The sequence below is a fragment of the Rhinolophus sinicus genome, chromosome 1 (assembly GCF_057876585.1).
Source record: "Rhinolophus sinicus isolate RSI-liver-muscle chromosome 1, RSI-T2T, whole genome shotgun sequence".
In the NCBI taxonomy this organism is placed as follows: Eukaryota; Metazoa; Chordata; class Mammalia; order Chiroptera; family Rhinolophidae; genus Rhinolophus; species Rhinolophus sinicus.
In genome coordinates, this window is record NC_142501.1 from 92,118,671 (window position 1) to 92,135,456 (window position 16,786).

General features: G+C 37.5%; 1 protein-coding gene across 1 annotated transcript in view; it reads left to right on the plus strand.

The window, feature by feature from the left end:
- ADIPOR2 (adiponectin receptor 2) overlaps window positions 1-16,786 on the plus strand; it is a 63,623-nt gene that overhangs the window by 19,124 nt on the left and 27,713 nt on the right. The window contains exon 2 of the mRNA XM_019711300.3: window positions 13,220-13,474. Within this exon, the coding sequence (XP_019566859.1) occupies window positions 13,304-13,474 (171 nt within the window). The 5' untranslated portion in view covers window positions 13,220-13,303. The remainder of the gene's footprint in view (window positions 1-13,219; window positions 13,475-16,786) is intronic.

Sequence of the window (16,786 nt, forward strand, 5' to 3'; positions counted from 1 at the left end):
AGGAAATTTTCCTGAAATGTAACCTTGATTATCTGACCTCACAGTTCTTAAAACTTTAATTTGCTATCTTTTTTCTTTACCAGCTGTGGACCCAGCAACTGTTTTGAAATACATTTCTATCTCTGTTATGCACTCAATTTTAATGTTAATTTGATGTTTCAAAATAATTTTTTCTTTTTATTCCCCAAATAAGTATTAATGAATTGAGCTCTTCTTTGCTGATATTAATCATATATTAATAAAATTATAGAAGTGCATAGGTTAAGAGCACCAGGAATGAGACTTACTGGATTCAAATTCTTGCTCTCCAATTACTAGTTGGTGTTAGTTACTCAAACTGTGTCTTGCTTTACTTTCTCATCTATAAAATGGGGATTCTGATAGTGCCCATTTCATAGGGTTTTAAATGAGTCTTGTATATTATTTAAAAGACACAGTGTCTGGCATATAGTAAGCACTAAATACGTTGTAGCTGCTATTACTATTTTTTTATGGTAATACACATATCATGAAGTTTACCATTTTGACCTTTTTTAAGTTTACAGTTTCAGTAGCATTAAGTGCATTCACAATGTTATATAACCATCACTGATATCTATTCTAAAACTTTTCCGTCACCTAAAGCAAAAACTCTAACCATTAGCAATAACTCCCCATTACTCCCTGTTCCCAACTCTGTTAATCCCTGTTCTCAGTGTTGTAGCAACAATCTGAACTTCGTTCCCTTTTATAGCTGAATGATACTCCATTGTATGTTTTTTTTTTTTTTATAATATATATATTTTTTATTGGGGAAGGGGAGCAGGACTTTATTGGGGGACAGTGTGTACTTCCAGGACTTTTTTCCAAGTCAAGTTGTTGTCCTTTCAGTCTTAGTTGTAGAGGGCGCAGCTCAGCTCCAGGTCCAGTTGCCATTGCTAGTTGCAGGGGGTGCAGCCCACCATCTCTTGTGGGAGTCAAACCAGCAACCTTGTGGTTGAGAGGACCCGCTCCAACCAACTGAGCCATCCGGGAGGCAGCTCAGCTCAAGGTGCCGTGTTCAATCTTAATTGCAGGGGACGGAGCCCACCATCCCTTGCGGGACTCAAGTTGTTGAACCAGCAATCTTGTGGTTGAGAGCCCATTGGCCCATGTGGGAATCGAACCGGCAGCCTTCGGAGTTAGGAGCATGGAGCTCTAACTGCCTGAGCCACCGAGCTGGCCCCCCATTGTATGTTTATACCACATTTTGTTTATCTGTTCATCGTCCATGGACGCTTGTGCTGTTTGGCTATTGGGAATATTGGTGTACAAGTATCGGAGTCCCTGCTGTCAGTTAATTTGGGTATATACCTACTTAAGCGAGGAAATGCCTAGTCATGGTAATTCTATGCTGAACTTTCTGAGGAACCTATGGTAGCACTACTGTTGTTTATCGTCATTTGGTGAAATGTGTTAATGAGCTTTTTTTGAAATTAGTTTTAGTACCCACGTGCTGTTAGCATTGTGATGTGTATGTTTTATTGGGAAACTATGTGCATGGTTTTCTATTCCTTGCATTGAAATTTTTGGTGTGGAGTATTATGTATAAAACTGGAGCTGGATTTGTATGCTCTTTTTTTCCTTTTAATTAAACTTTTCATTTTGAGATAGTTGTAGGTTCACATGTGATTCTAAGCAATAATGCACAGATCCGTCATAGCCCTTGCCTAGTTTCTCCCAATGATAAAGTCTTGTAAGACTGTGTATACATAGTCTTATTATATTGCAACCATGATACTGATATTGATAAAGTCAAGATATGTAACACTTCTATCACCCCCAAGATCTTTTACGGTGCTGTGTTACAGCCATATCCACTTCCTTCCCACTCCCATACCTTCCTTTAATCTGTTCTCTATTTCCATATTTTTATCATTTCAAGAATGTTATACAATCATGGACTCATATAGCATGACATTTTTTTGAATGGAATTACATAGTATGAAAGTTTGGGATTGCCCCCCCCCCAATTTAAAAAATTATGAAATACACACAACATAAAATTTACTGCTGAACATTTTTAAGTGTAAAGCTATGTTGAACATTCATGTTGTGCAATCATCACCACTATTCATCTACAGAATTTGTTCATCTTGCAGAACGGAAACTCTGTATCCATTAAACAGTAACTCCCCATTCCCTTCTACCCCCAGCCCCTGACGACCACCATTCTACTTTATGTCTCTAAGATTTTGACTACTTTAAGTACCTCATATAAGTGGAATCATACAGTATTTTTGCATGTGTGACTGGCTTATTTCACTTAGCATAATGTCCTTGAGGTTCATCCAGGTTGTAGCTTGTATCGGAATTTCCTTCGTTTTTGAGGCTGAGTAATATTGTTATATAGACTACATTTTATATAACTATTCATCCATTGATAGACACTTGGGTTGCTTTCATGTTTTAGCAATTGTGAATAATGCTGTTATGAATGGGAGCATATAAATGTCTCAAGGCACTGCTTTCAGTTCCTTTGAATGTATACCCAGAAGTGGAATTCCTGGATCATATAGTAATTCGATTTTTAATTTTTTTGAGGAACCACCATACTGTTTTCCATAGCTTTGCCTACCTTTAAAATTGAGGGCAACATAATTAAAATCACAAAATATATGAAGTAATACATTGTAATAATTTATGTTGGCAAACAGCCCAGTTTAACTATGATTAAGTATGATATAAATAATTTTAATTCCTTTTTCTTCCTTTTGCCCCCTAGAAAATGGGACATTTAATCATTCATTCAGGAAGTCTTTATCGGATGTGTACTGTGTATCTGTTATAATTTGGGTTTCAGCAGTGTACAAAACAGAAGTCCTTTCTCTTATGGAACAAACTATTGATTTTTTAAAAATACCTTTTCTGGAATAGAGGTAGATTTTCAGACCAGAAGTGTGAAACAATTAAGTTAGCAATTTCTTCAGATAGAGAAAATTGCTTTTGAGGTACCATTTGAACAACCTTAATGCTTTTAAGCAACATGATAAGTTTAACTTATTTAGTAGTTGGCCCTCTGATTTTACAGGTTCTACACCTGGGGATTCAACAAATGGCGGATCAAAAACATTAAAAAAAAAGTTACCTTGTTTCTGACATGTACTGTGTAGTTAGGCCTACTATAGTGGTTGTGTCTGGACTGAACATGTACAGATTTTTTTTCTGTTATTCTCTAAACAATACAGTATAAGAACTATTTACATAGTATTTGCGTTGTATTAGGTACTTTTAGTAATCTAGAGATGATGTAAAGTATATGGGAAGATGTGTGTAGATTATATACAAATACTATTTCATTTTATATTTATATAAGGGACTTGAGCACCCATGATATAGTATCTGCAGGGGTCCTGGAACCAATCCCGTGTGGATACTGAGGGATGACTGTGTTATTTGAAAGGAAAGTGAAGTCTAAGGAAGTGAGAATTTTACATTTCCCAGTAGGAAGGCAGTCTGGTGCTAGTACATTTGACTGGGAGTCAGGAAATCTAGGGGTCCAGTTCTGACGTCACCACTTAGTATTTTACATACTCCTGGATTCTTCACTTTGATCCTTGCCCTCCCTACTATTTATATATACCTTTGTAAAAAAAGGATTTTGTCCACTGTTGTTGTTATATTAGTATTACTATTTTATGGTAGTAATACCCAGTTCTAGTTTCAAGTTCATTCTCTTCTGAATTCCAGATTTGTGTTTCCTGGTGTCAGCTGAACATTTCTGTCACTTCAAATTCCATTTCCAAAAACAAATTCAGTATCGTTCACTGTGAATTTGCTTCTCTCCTTTAACATCCCTTCATCTTTTCCAGATAGTTTGTTGTTAGTATGAAGAAACTCAGCTGATTTTTGTGTGGTTTTGTATCCTGCACATTTATTAAGTTTGTTTTAACAGTTTTTTGGTGGAGTCTTTTGGGTTTTCTATATATAAGACCATGTCATCTGCAAATAGAAACAGTTTTACTTATTTTCCGATTTGGATGCCTTTTATTTCTTTTTCTTGCTTAAGTGCTCTAGCTAGGACTTTCAGTTCTACGTAAGTGGTGAGAATGGGCATCCTTGTTTAGTTCCTGATCTTAGAGGTAAAGCTTTAAGCTTTTTACCATTGAGTATGATGTTAGCTGCGGGCTTGTCATGCATGGCTTTATTAAACTGAGGTACATTTTTTTCTGTACCTAATATGTTTTTGTTATGAAAGGATATTGAATTTTATCAAATTCTTTCTCTGCATCTCTTGAGATGATCTTACAATCATATGAATGATGATCACATTGATTCTGTTAATGTGGTTTATCACATTTATTGATTTGCATATGTTGAACCATTCCAGGGATAACTCCCAACTCATCATAGTATATGATTCCTTTAATGTGCCCTTGAATTAGGTTTGCTAGTGTTTTGTTGAGGATTTTTGCATCTGTATTTGTTAGGGGTATTAGTCTGTAATTTTCTTTTCTTGTAGTGCCCATGTCTGGCTTTGGTATTAGGATAGTGCCTTGTAAAATGAATTTGAAAATGTTCCATCTTCAGGTTTTTGGGGGGAAGAGTTTGCGAAGAATTGGTATTCTTTCCTGAATGTTTGGTAGAATTTACCGGTGAAACCATTTGGTTGTGGGTTTTCTTTGTTGGAAGATGTTTGATTATTGTTGCAATCCCCTTGTTATTAGTCTGTTCAGATTTTCTGTATCTTCATTATTTAGTCTTCCTTTTATTTTTGGTAGGTTGTATGATTCTGAGAATTTATCCATTTATTTTAGGTTATCCACTTTGTTGATATATAATTGTTTATAGTATGAACAATTTTATGATCCTTTTTATTTCTGTGGTATCAGTGTTGTTGCTTTCAAGGTTTGCTCTTTGTCTTTCGAAAGTTTCAAGTGTGTGTCAGTGAGGTCTTTGAATTCATCTTACATGTAGTTGGTTGAGCTTCTTGCATGTTTATAGCCAGGTCTTTAACTAAATTTGGTACGTTTTCAGCCATTATTATTTCACGTATTCTCTTTGCTCACTTTTCTCTCCCTTCTCTTTTTGAGACTCCTACGATGCATGTTTTAGTCCACGTAATGGTGTTCTGTAGGTCCTTTAGGCTCTGTTTGCGTCTTTCTGTTTCTCAGCCTCAATAATTTCCATTTCCTATCATTAAGTTCACTGATACTTTCTTCTCTCTGCTCAAACCTTACTTTGAATCTCTTTAGTGCATTTAGTGAATTTATTTCAGTTATTGTATGTTCCATCTCCTGAATTTCTTTTAAGATTTTCTATCTCTTTTGATATTTCCATTTTTTGTTCACATATTGTTTTCTTCACTTTCTTCACATCTTCCTTTATTTTTTTGAGCATCTTTAAGACAGTTGTTTTAAAGTCTTAGACTAACGTATGTGCCATTCAGTGCTTTTCACAAGTTTCTGTTAATTTACTTTTTTTTTTTTTTGAATGGGCCATAGTTTCCTGTTTCTTTGCATGCCTTGTGATGTTTTTGAACACTGGACATTTGAATATAATAATAACTCTGGAAATCAGATTCTCGCTTTTCCCCAGGGATTGTGGTTTATTTTGTTACCTTTTAAAAACTGTTGCACACTGTCTCTGGTGAGGATCAGCCTGAGTACAAACTTAATGTCTTCTTATAAATTTTGCGAGCCTCTTTGGGACTGCATTGTCACTTTCTAATTTTACCCATATATGCAGTTATTTTGAATATCCTATTCTTTAATGCCTGACTTCTAAATGGGGAAAAGTAAAAAATGAAAGGGAAAAAAAGAGTATCTACCCTTTACGTTTTTTGGAAGTCACCTCATTTGGAGGGGGAAGGTCTTATAACAGTGAGGGGAGGTGTAACAATAATGGCTGCCCTACTGTTTGCACCTCAGGGATCAGAAGCAGCAGCCAGAGCACAGATCCCCATTATCTGGAGGACAGGGTTATTTTACCTACCCTCGGTCCTGTAAGCTGTGTGAAGTGGCTCCAGGAACAGATGCAGTGCGGCCTTCCAGGGGCTGGAGCTGGGGAATGGACAGCCGCCCCTGTGCTAAGAGCTGCAATTGACCAAATTTAACAATTTCCTGTCCAAGACTTCTCCTGGAAGTGGCAAGCCTTCAGCAGACTCCAGATTTCCAAAATTGTTACATCAGACAGATTCTGTCAGTGCACTTACTGATTGTTAGGTGGGGAAACAGATTCCTGGAGTGCCCTACTCTGCCATCTTCCTAGAATTCTCTAGTATGTCTTTTAAGACAGGTCTGCCAGTAACAACTTCATTCATTCTCCCCCTTCCCCCAATTTGAGAAAGTCTTTATTTCACTGTTTTTGAAAGATAGCTTTTCTGGATTATAAGATGCTTGGTTAACAGGTTTTTTTTGTTTTTTATTTTTCTCTTTGAGTGTGTTATCTGACTACTTCTTTACTGACTCATCATTTCTGCTCAGAAGTCAACTGGGTTCCCTTATATAAATAACTAGTCTTTTCTTCTTGTTGCTTTTAGGATTTTTCCATGGTGTTTCACTTAGCCTTTTTAAGATGAGGTGTGTGTGGATGTCTTTAGTTTTATTCTAGTTGGAATTGATTGAATTTCCTGGATGTACAGTTTATTTTCAGTAATTTTGCAGTTTTCTGCCTTTATTTTTTGGAATATTTTTTCTACTCTTTGCTTTTGGTGCTTTCATCATGCAGATGTTGGTGTGCTTAGTGTTTTCCCACATACTTCTGAGGGTCTCATCATTTTAATCCATTCTTTTTTCTCTGCCTTTGGTTTGCATAATCTCATTAATCTGTCCCCACGTTTGCTTATTCTTTCTTTTGCGTTTTACTCTTGATCCCTTCTACTGATCTTAAAATTTGGTTATTTTACTTTTCAACCCCATGATTTCCATTTGATTGTTTTTTTCCAATTTCTTTGTTGATAATTGTCTGTCTGATGTGACATTGTTAATCATACTTCCCATCACTGCTGTAGTCATGGTTTCCTTTAGTTGTGAACAAGTTTATAATCTGCTTTAAAATCCTTTTTTGATAAATCCAATACATGGTGTGTCTTACAGGCATTTTATGTTGCCTGTTTTTCCCCCACATGTAGTGACAAATTTTTTTTCTTGTGATGAGAACTTTTAAGATTTATTCTCTTAGCAACTTTCACATATATGATACAATATTGACTGTAGTCACCATGCTGTATATTATGTCCCCAGGACTATTTATTTTGTAGCCGGAACTGTGTACCTTTGACTATCTTTGTTACTTGCCCCGCCCCCCATGCCCCATGGATATACTTTCCTGTTTCTTTGCATGCCTCCTAAGTTTTTCTTGGCTATTGGACATTTTAGGTAATACATTGTAGTAACTCTGTATACTGGCACCCCTCCTTCAGGGCTTGTTATTGCTATTTGTTAATTTGTTTAGTGACTGATTGTATTGTGGTAGTAAAGTCTGTTTCCCCTCTAGGGGGTAGTATCCACTTTCTGATATTGTTCCTCTGGGAGGTACAGTTTTGGATATGCCCTTAGTCACTGTGGGATGGTCATGTTTTTGGCTGGGCTTTCTTGCTCTGTTTTCCCTTGCCACACCCAGCTGTTAAACTCCAATAATTGCCAGCTGATTGCGGTATTGAGTTTAAGAAAGCTCTGGGCTATAAATTGTTCTGTAGACTAATACCACCGAATTCTGGCTACTTTGAAGGAATAGTTTCTGAGGTTAGTGTTTAATTTTTGTTGTGACACCAGGAGGGCTCCTACCAGCCATTTTATTCCCTGGTACTTTTCTGCAAACTAACCTGCTGAAAGTTTAGCTTGTATCTTGGTTCTCTCCCAATTACCTCTCACCGCAGCATCCACTGTTCTTTAGGCTTGAGTTTATTCACCCTGTGTTGCAAATAAAGTCAAGTCCTTTGGGAAGAGATTGGATGCCACAGCTCCCACCCCCTCTTCTTCCCCTAGGCAAAAATCTCTGAACCAGGGCCCTAGAGATGTGGGGATGGGGACAGTGACAAGTTTCTTTGAGTGACAGCTCCACTCAAGGAGATGAGTGCTTGGTGAGGCAGTGGGCAGTGGCCTCAGGTCCTCTGCTTGCTTCTCCCGATAATAGAACCACCAGCTCATGAACGGGGTCAGGAATGATCAGCACCCTGGAATTCTCAGCTCCCTGGTTAGGGATGCGCCTCAGTTCCACAAGTGGGGCTGATAGGAAGAAGGGAGCCCCTACTTCTAAACTGCTCATTTGGTCTTAGCCTTAGCAGAACGGGAAGTCCTGACATACTGTTCCTGCAGGGAAGCGATGCCTCCATCTGAGTGCTTGGGTCAGGGAGCCCCGTTTCTGGCTGCCAGGGTCTGGTGTGGAGTCCTGAGCCTTGGAGTTGGGAGGGCGCTGGGAGCAAGAGACACATCTCATTCTAATACCACACACTCTTGCCTTTCTTACTGAATTTTCATAGACACTCTTGAATGTTCACTTTTAAGACTGTTTCCAGAGACTTTTTTTTTTTAATTTATTGGGGTGACAATTGTTAGTAAAATTACATAGATTTCAGGTGTACAGAGACTTATAAATAATTAAAAAAAATAGTTTTCATCAATTTCACTGAGGGAGCTGGGTCAGCAAGCTCCTCACACTGTCATAGCAGAAGTCATTCTCCTGTTAACTGTTTTTTATTTTAGCTGTTTGGAGTAGGTTTGTAGTGATAGGTCATTGTGATTTTAATTTGCATTTCCCTAACAGCAAATGATGTTGAACCTATTTTCTTGTGATTATTTGCCATCTGTATATCCTCTGTTGGTGAAATGTCTGTTCATGTCGTTTGTTCATTTTCTAATTGGAGTATTAGTTTTTTTACTATTGAATTTTGAGGTTTTTTTTTTTTGAGAGTTCTTTATATAGTTTAGATAATAGTCATTTGTTGGGTGTGTGATTTACAAATATTTCTCTGTCTGCAACTTGTCTTTTTAACTTCTTAGAGTGTTTCACAGTAAAGTTAATTTTGATGAAGTCCAATTTATCATTTTCCCTATGTGGATCATGCTTTTGGTGTAAAGTGTCAGTACTCTTTGCGTAGCTCTAGATCCTGAAGATTTTCTCCTATGTTTTTAATAAAAGTTTTATAGTTTCGCATTTTACATTCAAGTCCATGATTTTCGTATAGGACGTGGGGTTCAGGTGGTGGTGGTGGTGGTGGTGGTGGAGGTGGCGGTGGTGGTTCTTCTTTTTCTTTTTCTTCCTCTACATGCTATGGATGTTCAGTTGTTCCAGCCCCATTTGCTTCTTTTTTTCATGTTTATAAAGTAAGGGCTGGGCATATTTGTGTGTGTTGTTTGGTTCTGTCTTCTGTTCTGTCAGTCTGTGTGTCTTTTCCTGTGCTGATACCACATCGTCTTGTCTACTGTAGTTATGTAATAGGCCTTCATGTTAGATGGAGGGATTCTTTCCACTTCATCATTTTTCAAGATTGTTTTAGCTTTTCTGGGCCTGGGCCTCCCATATAAATGTTAGAATGAACTTGTCTTTATCTATAAAAATCCTTGCTAATGTCTTGGAATTGCTTTAAACCTATAGAATAATTTGGGAAGAATTGACATCTTTATTATATTAAGTCTTTCAGTCCATGAATATATGTTGCTATTTGTTTAGATCTTTGATTTCTTTCATTAGCATTTTTGTAATTTTCAGCACACAGATTCTATACATATTTTAAGTGTATACTTAATTATTTAAATTTATTTGGAGTAATTGTAAATGGTATTGTTTTAAATTTGTTTCCACATGTTTATTGTTACTATGTAGAAATGTGAGTGATATTCAAGTGTTCCCTGTTCTGTTGACCTTGCTGAACTCACTTAATAGTCATAGGAGTTTTTATAGATAATTTTAAGGTTTGTTTTGAAGTGTTTCATCTCCCCCCCCCATTGTGAAGTATTAGTTTCTTCCATAACAAACAAATATTGTGGGCTTTTTGGATGAAGGCTGTTGATATTCATATATTAATTTTATACCTAATCACTTTGATGAATTTTCTTGTTGTGATGTTTTTTTTTTCCCAGTTGATTCTTTTGGATGTTATAGCTAAAGTGTCATATATTCTGTAAATATTACAGTTTTGTACGCCTCATTTTTTCCTTTTGTTTAATTATCTAAAACCTCCAGGACAGAGTTAAATAATGGTGATAAAGGACATCCTTACCTTACTGATAACTTTACCTTAGACTCTTAGAATTGATTGCTCTGGATTTCAGTGCATTGCATCCTAGTAGGAATTCATTTTATCATTATCATTAGAGAGAATGCAGATAAACTAAAATATATAGTAAATTACAGTTCTCCCCTGTGTTCTGGGATTGGGGTGTTTTTTTTTTGTTAAATCTTTGGGAAACTGAGGGTTGACATGCTTTTCCCTTAAACAAGTCTGTTGAAACTAAAATACATTGAAAGGCCTTCCTGCTTTAGTATATGTAAAATGGTGAATATAATTCAGTTTGTTTGATTGAAGATTTTACAGTGCTTTGTTTTTGTTCATTCTTCTTTTATTGTACTTGTAAATTTAGAAAACGTTGATAGGACTATATGAGTATGTTGATCACAGGCCTTTCCTGGAAATTAATTTTTTAAATTTCTTTTTATCTTAAGGAGAACCTTTTACAAATTCTTTGGGAAAATTTTAATTTCTTGTCATTTGCTTTTTGTTTCTAACGGAGCATTCCATTTGCATTCTCGTAAGTGAGCAACACTCCTCCACACACAGCTCCTGCCTACGAGAAAGTTCAGTGTGGTCCTATTTCAAGGCTACTTTGCAGAGCGCTTTATTCTATTTGCTACTTTGGAGATTCTGATTCTCTAGTTTACTTGCCATGTAAATCAAATGGCTTTAGGGTTTTCCACGTAAGAAACGTCCAAACCTGTAGAGAATTTTTATGAGTTTATTTAAGCAAAATTGGTGACAGTTGCAGGGAAGCAAGATCTCAGATACCCCAGAAAATGACATTTTTAAAAATACCTTTAGAATTAAGGAGGAAACTGAAAGATAAAGATTATGTGAAGGTGGGAGAAAGCAAGCTACAGGATAGTTAACAAGGTTACGTGCTCTTTGAGAGGTCTGGAAAAGAGAATTACTTCTGGCATTTCAAAGGTGTATTAACCAGGGGTGGCCGGTTAGCTCAGTTAGAGCGTGGTGCTGATAACACCAAGGTTGATGGTTCGATCCCCGTATGGGCCACTGTGAGCTCTGCCCTCCTTAAAAATAAATAAATAAATAAATAAATAAATAAATAAATAAATAAATAAATAAAAATACTATCTTGTGTTAACCTGGATGCACAGAAACGATGGACAGGGCTGCCTGAGGCAAATATAAACCTCTTACTGCAGGAGTTATATGCCTGTGGCGTGACTCCCCACCATGGCCTGCCCAGATAGGAATTTATGATCATATTACCCTGTGAAGTTACTTTCCATCACTAGACTTGTCAGTTTTATTACAGCACCCCTTCCCTTTTGGGTCCACAGGTTCAAGGTCCCCCCCCCCCCCCCCAGTCTTAATTTTTTTGAGTAGAAAGCATGTGAACTTCACGAGGGCCAGAAAGATCTGGGTATAAATCCCAGCCTGCTCCTCTTCATAGACTGATAGCCTTGAATAAGTTACTTGATCTCTGAGCCTCACTTTCTACATCTGTAAAATGGGAAGTAAAATACCTCAGAAAGCTATATGTAAGGATTATGTGAGATCCCACATGTAAATTCTGTGGTACAGAATTTAACTTTGTAGAGCCACAATAAATGTTAGCACCCTCTTCGCTGAAACAAAAAGAAATGGTGTGTGTGAAATAGCTTTGTGAGCGGTGAGTAGATGGGTAGATATCATTGGCATTGTTTCCTCTTTCAGAATTGGGTATTAATAGCATAGTTTATAATCTCAGTATTTATTATAATACATTTTCTCAGGCCCTTATGTGATATGCACGTGCCAGGTTTGGTAATCTTTAAAGTTTTGTGTGTGTTATTGCTCCAAAAATGTTTGAAAACCGTTAGGGAAATCCTGCAGCAAACTCACATGATTTATGAAACTAAGACTCATTCTTAGTTTAATTAGAATTCTTGGGCTAATTAATTCTTAGTTTTGTGTGCCCATATATGTGAACACTAAATACACCTTTTGTCTTCTTTTATGGTATCCAGGCCCTCCCACTTTGCCCTGCTCTTTTCCCCTAGTAAGAACTTTGAATCTCATGGGATTTATGAGCATAACATGTACCCTGGCTTCTTCCTGTTTTAGTATTTCTAGTTGGATTGCCTGTGATAATCACCTTATTTGGGTATGGAACTAAATGTCTAAAATAAGCTTTTGTGCTATGAGTTACGAGATAGAAGGTCAAGGACTTGAAATATTGAACTTCTAGGGAACTTACTGCCGTCCAGTTTAGAGAGAGAGTGATGATTTGTGAAAGTGTTTTTACCACTTAAGAACATTTGAATATCTATCAAATATTAAACATTTACGTGCATAGCACTTTCTGGGAACTCACAGGGATGTAAAAGTGTGCTCTGGTCCTGAGTTTCTATTGAAATGTCAGACATTAAACAGTTTAAATGCAAAGCATTACCAATAATATAGGCTATATAAGTCAGAGATTTTGTCCTATTTATTTCATGCAAAGTATGGTGAATTTTGGTTTCTTCACCTGTGAAGTAGAAATGAAAATACCCTATTGGGTCATTATGATGTTTAAATGAGATTGGATATGTAAAACCCAGCTATAATGCGTAAAATCCACCTATATTCTTTCTGCAGTTAGGTATGTTTATAATTGAAAAAGCAATATGTGGTATATGGCAAAAATATGCAGGTAGAACAAAATGAAAAGTAAATTTTTTTTCTCACTCCAGACCCTAGGTTTATTTCCTACACATTTTCCTACCAAGAGCACAATTTTGAATATTTTCAAATAATTATTCTGTGTACATATACGATTATACATCTATGTAATATAGTATATATACTATATAATATATACATGTTGTCTTAACCCTGACCTTTTCATTTAAAAATAGATTTGACAGTCTTTTCTATCAGTAAATACAGGGTTTTTTATACATCATTATTTTGTTATTAATGAGTGCCGAGTATTTTATTATTTGAGTGTTATAATAGTGTAAACTGTGTCTCCCCCCAGCACTTGTTTAATGTGTTTATTTAAAATATGTTAATTTAAAACCTTCCTCTTCTTAGGGTCATCTCTCTCCTGAAAGCCCATCCTCCCAGAAAGAAGGGACAGAAAGACAGCCCTCTCTGTAAGAAAGGCTTGTGTATCCCATGAATGAGACAGCGGAAAACCGCCTGGAGTGGAGCAGGACTCCAGAGCCCGACATACGGCTCAGAAAAGGACACCAACTTGATGGCACTAGGACGGGTGACAATGACAACCACCAAGGAGACTTGGCGCCCATTTTAGAGGCGTCTGTTCTCTCTTGCCATCATAAAAAAGTAAGTTGAAGTGGCAGGATGGTAAACAAAAATTTAAAACAAAAATTTCTGAGACTGTGGCTGGAGAGAGGTGGGGTTTTGAAAAGGAACCTTGAGCACGTTTGTAGTTTTTGTTTAATATAATTTGAAGTCTCGTATTCTTAAGTCAGCTAGGTATTATTTGATTTCATAGTTAGGCCTTTTCTGTTGACACTTAAAATCATACCTAATGTGCTTTATCTTGTTGAGCCAGGAAATGGGTCCTGTAGCGCTTTAGTGACGACATTGAAACCAAAGGGCAGCTGAGTCCGGGGCGCGCTCCCTGTGCTGCTCCACACAGGAGGTGGGCTGCGCTGCGGGGTAAGCATTATATGTCGGAGCGCTGTGTGCGGTCGGAGCACCGGTGGGCTGAGAAGGCAGTGGTTCACACCTTCAAAACTGCCGTAACATTCTCAGACCGGCTTGGGGTATTTAAGGGAAAATCTGGGCGTTCCTCTAAAGGCTATGTGAGGGTCCCTGGGGTCTGCATGGAGCCTTCTCTGTGACAGTGTGGCTCTCTGGTGGCGTCAGCACAGCAACCCAGGAACAATGATGGGAGTAGCCTGGAAAGAATGCTAGACCATAGAGATTGTGATCAGTAAGCCTAAGGGTATTAATCATAAGTTTCAGGGTGATTTTCTAAAATTGGGAACCTCTGGGGTGGCCGGTTAGCTCAGTCGGTGAGAGCATGGTGCTGGTAGCACTAAGGTCACCGGTTCAATCCCCGCATGGGCCACTGTGAGCTGCACCCTCCTTAAAAAAAATAAATAAATAAAATAAAACTGGGAACTGGGTGGGATGTTCTAAGCCTCTATTATGGGGGTTCCAACCGGGGCTTCCTTCAACAATATAAATGATAATTTATATTTTTGGACAAATTCTGTTTACATGCTGGAACTACTGCAGATATGGTTTATCTCTAGTGCATACCTTGGAATTCAGTACAGTTCTGGAAACAGACGGTAGATTTTAAACTCTCCTTTCACATCTCAGAGAAAAGAGCAGCTTTTAAGTTATTCACAACTGTACCTAGAGAGAGCAAAGGTCTAAATACCTGTGAATAGCACCCGAAAGTCATTGGTGTAGATGTTTTGCTATGTGCTTTGGAACCTTGAAATTACTTAGCATGTGTTCAATGTTGTGGCTCTAGTACAGTGTTTCCCACACTGTAGGTGGTCCCCACTAGTGGTCTGTGAAATTATCTTTGGTACTACAAGCAGTGTTTAAAAAATTAAACAGTAGAAAGAATAAAGATTATTGTGCTAAATGCATATAATGTACATTTAAATAAATTATGTTATTTGATGAAATTGTTTAGTTTCATACAGATATGCAGAGGGTACCACTGTATACACATTTTAAGAAAGGAAAACTGTATTAAAATTTGTAATACTCAATATATACCGATAACAAAAGATGAATACAAATCATGTTTGACTTCTGCAATTACAAGAGGTGCTCAAAGTGGTTACCATCAGCGTCCAGACACTTCTGATTACGGCAAACTACTGCTTGAGCAACGTTGACCAAAGTGTCCATTTGTATACATTTTTTTGGCACCCCCGGGGTATTTGAGCTATGCTTTGGAAGTAGAATTGACACAGTTTGCTGATGGATTGGATGTGATGGTTAAGGGAGAAAGAAGGGAGAAGAATGACTCTGAGGTATGATGTGACTAGTTGGATTGATGGAGGGATGGTACTGTGTTTTGAGATGGGAAACACCAGAGAGAATGAATTGGAAGATGAAGCAGTTTAGCTCAGCTGGGGGGAATCAAGAGTTTGCTTTGGGCCATGTTAAATATGAAATACCTGTGAGACAGCTTAGTGGGTATGTCAGGAAGGTAGTTGGGTGTAAGCGTGGTATTCCAGAGAGGTCTGTGCTGGAGATAATCACTTACAAAGTAGCCTCAATATAGATGATATTTAAAACTATTGAAATGGTTAAGAGGGGAAGATTGAAGAGAGACAGATAGGAGAAGGGCCCTAGGACCCTGCCTGAAGAGCACCAACCAGCAGCATTCACTGGGCATTTCAAGGAGAGAAAGCAAGTAGAGGAAGCTAAGAAAGAGAAGCCTGTGAGATAGGAGGAAATGTAATATCACAAAATGCAAGGAGTATGTCAAGAAGGAGGGGAGGGGGCTGTAGTTTGTGTCTAGTGTTGCTAAAAGGTCAAGGAGGAAAAGGAGAGAAGAGTGACCATTGGTCTGGCAACATGGTGGTCACTGGTGAACTTAGCGAGACCTATTTTGGTAGCGAGGTGGAAACAGAAGCCACTGGAGTAGCTCACATTGTGAATACCGGGTGCAAGTGTTCATGGCTGTGTAGGAAGCAGTTTCTTCTCTGTCATAGAAAAGCTGTTTCAGACGAGTGAACGGTTTCCAAGTGTGTTTCCAATGTGCTGAAATTCTTAGAACTTTCTGGTTTCCATGCAGAATCATAACAATTAGACTTGCATAAAACCTTCAATGTTTTGCTCATTCCTTCTTAAATGAGGACATTTTGTAGTCTACTGATGGCAAATGTATAGATGTAAGTATTTATTTTGGGAGTATTTTTGGATTACAAGCAGAATACTTGCTAAGACTAAAAGTGGAGGGTGTCAAGGCTGAGTATTTTCTAAGTCTAGATTTGTGGACAGTCTTTCCTGGATTTTGGGGGCTTGTGCTGGGAATCCATGCTTTGCTTGCTTTTCCTGGTGTTTTAAATATCAAAATGTTAATTATGAATTATAAAACAACTACCTTCAGTGCACATGTTCTGGTAACTTTTGATCTCTAAAAATGTTCATAATATGCATATTAAATAATATTAAAATTAAAAAGCAGAAGATAAAATTGTACTTAATATAATTTATAGACGTATAGACTGAAATTTAGAGTTATGTAATAGTTAAATGTTAGTGTACCGGAAAAGCTCTTTTCCGGTTAGTTAACCTTGGCTGCAGGAATGACTGCGCTGAAAGCCCAGTCACTCACAGTAGACATTACGCGAGGGCTGTAGGTCAGATGTGGTTGTTCTCAGTGGCTGTTCTGTTGCAGATCAGCTCCACGTGTTGTCTCGTTCTGGGACCCATGCTGAAGGAGGCTGCCTGGGATGTGTTCTCACGGCAGATTGCAAAATCCCCAGAGAACAAGCCACATGACACATTTGGATTTAAAGTTTTTTGTTTTTTTTTTTTAATTTATTGGGGTGACAATTGTTAGTAAAATTACATAGATTTCAGGTGTACAATTCTGTATTACATCATCTATAAATCCCATTGTGTGTTCACCACCCAGAGTCAGTTCTCCTT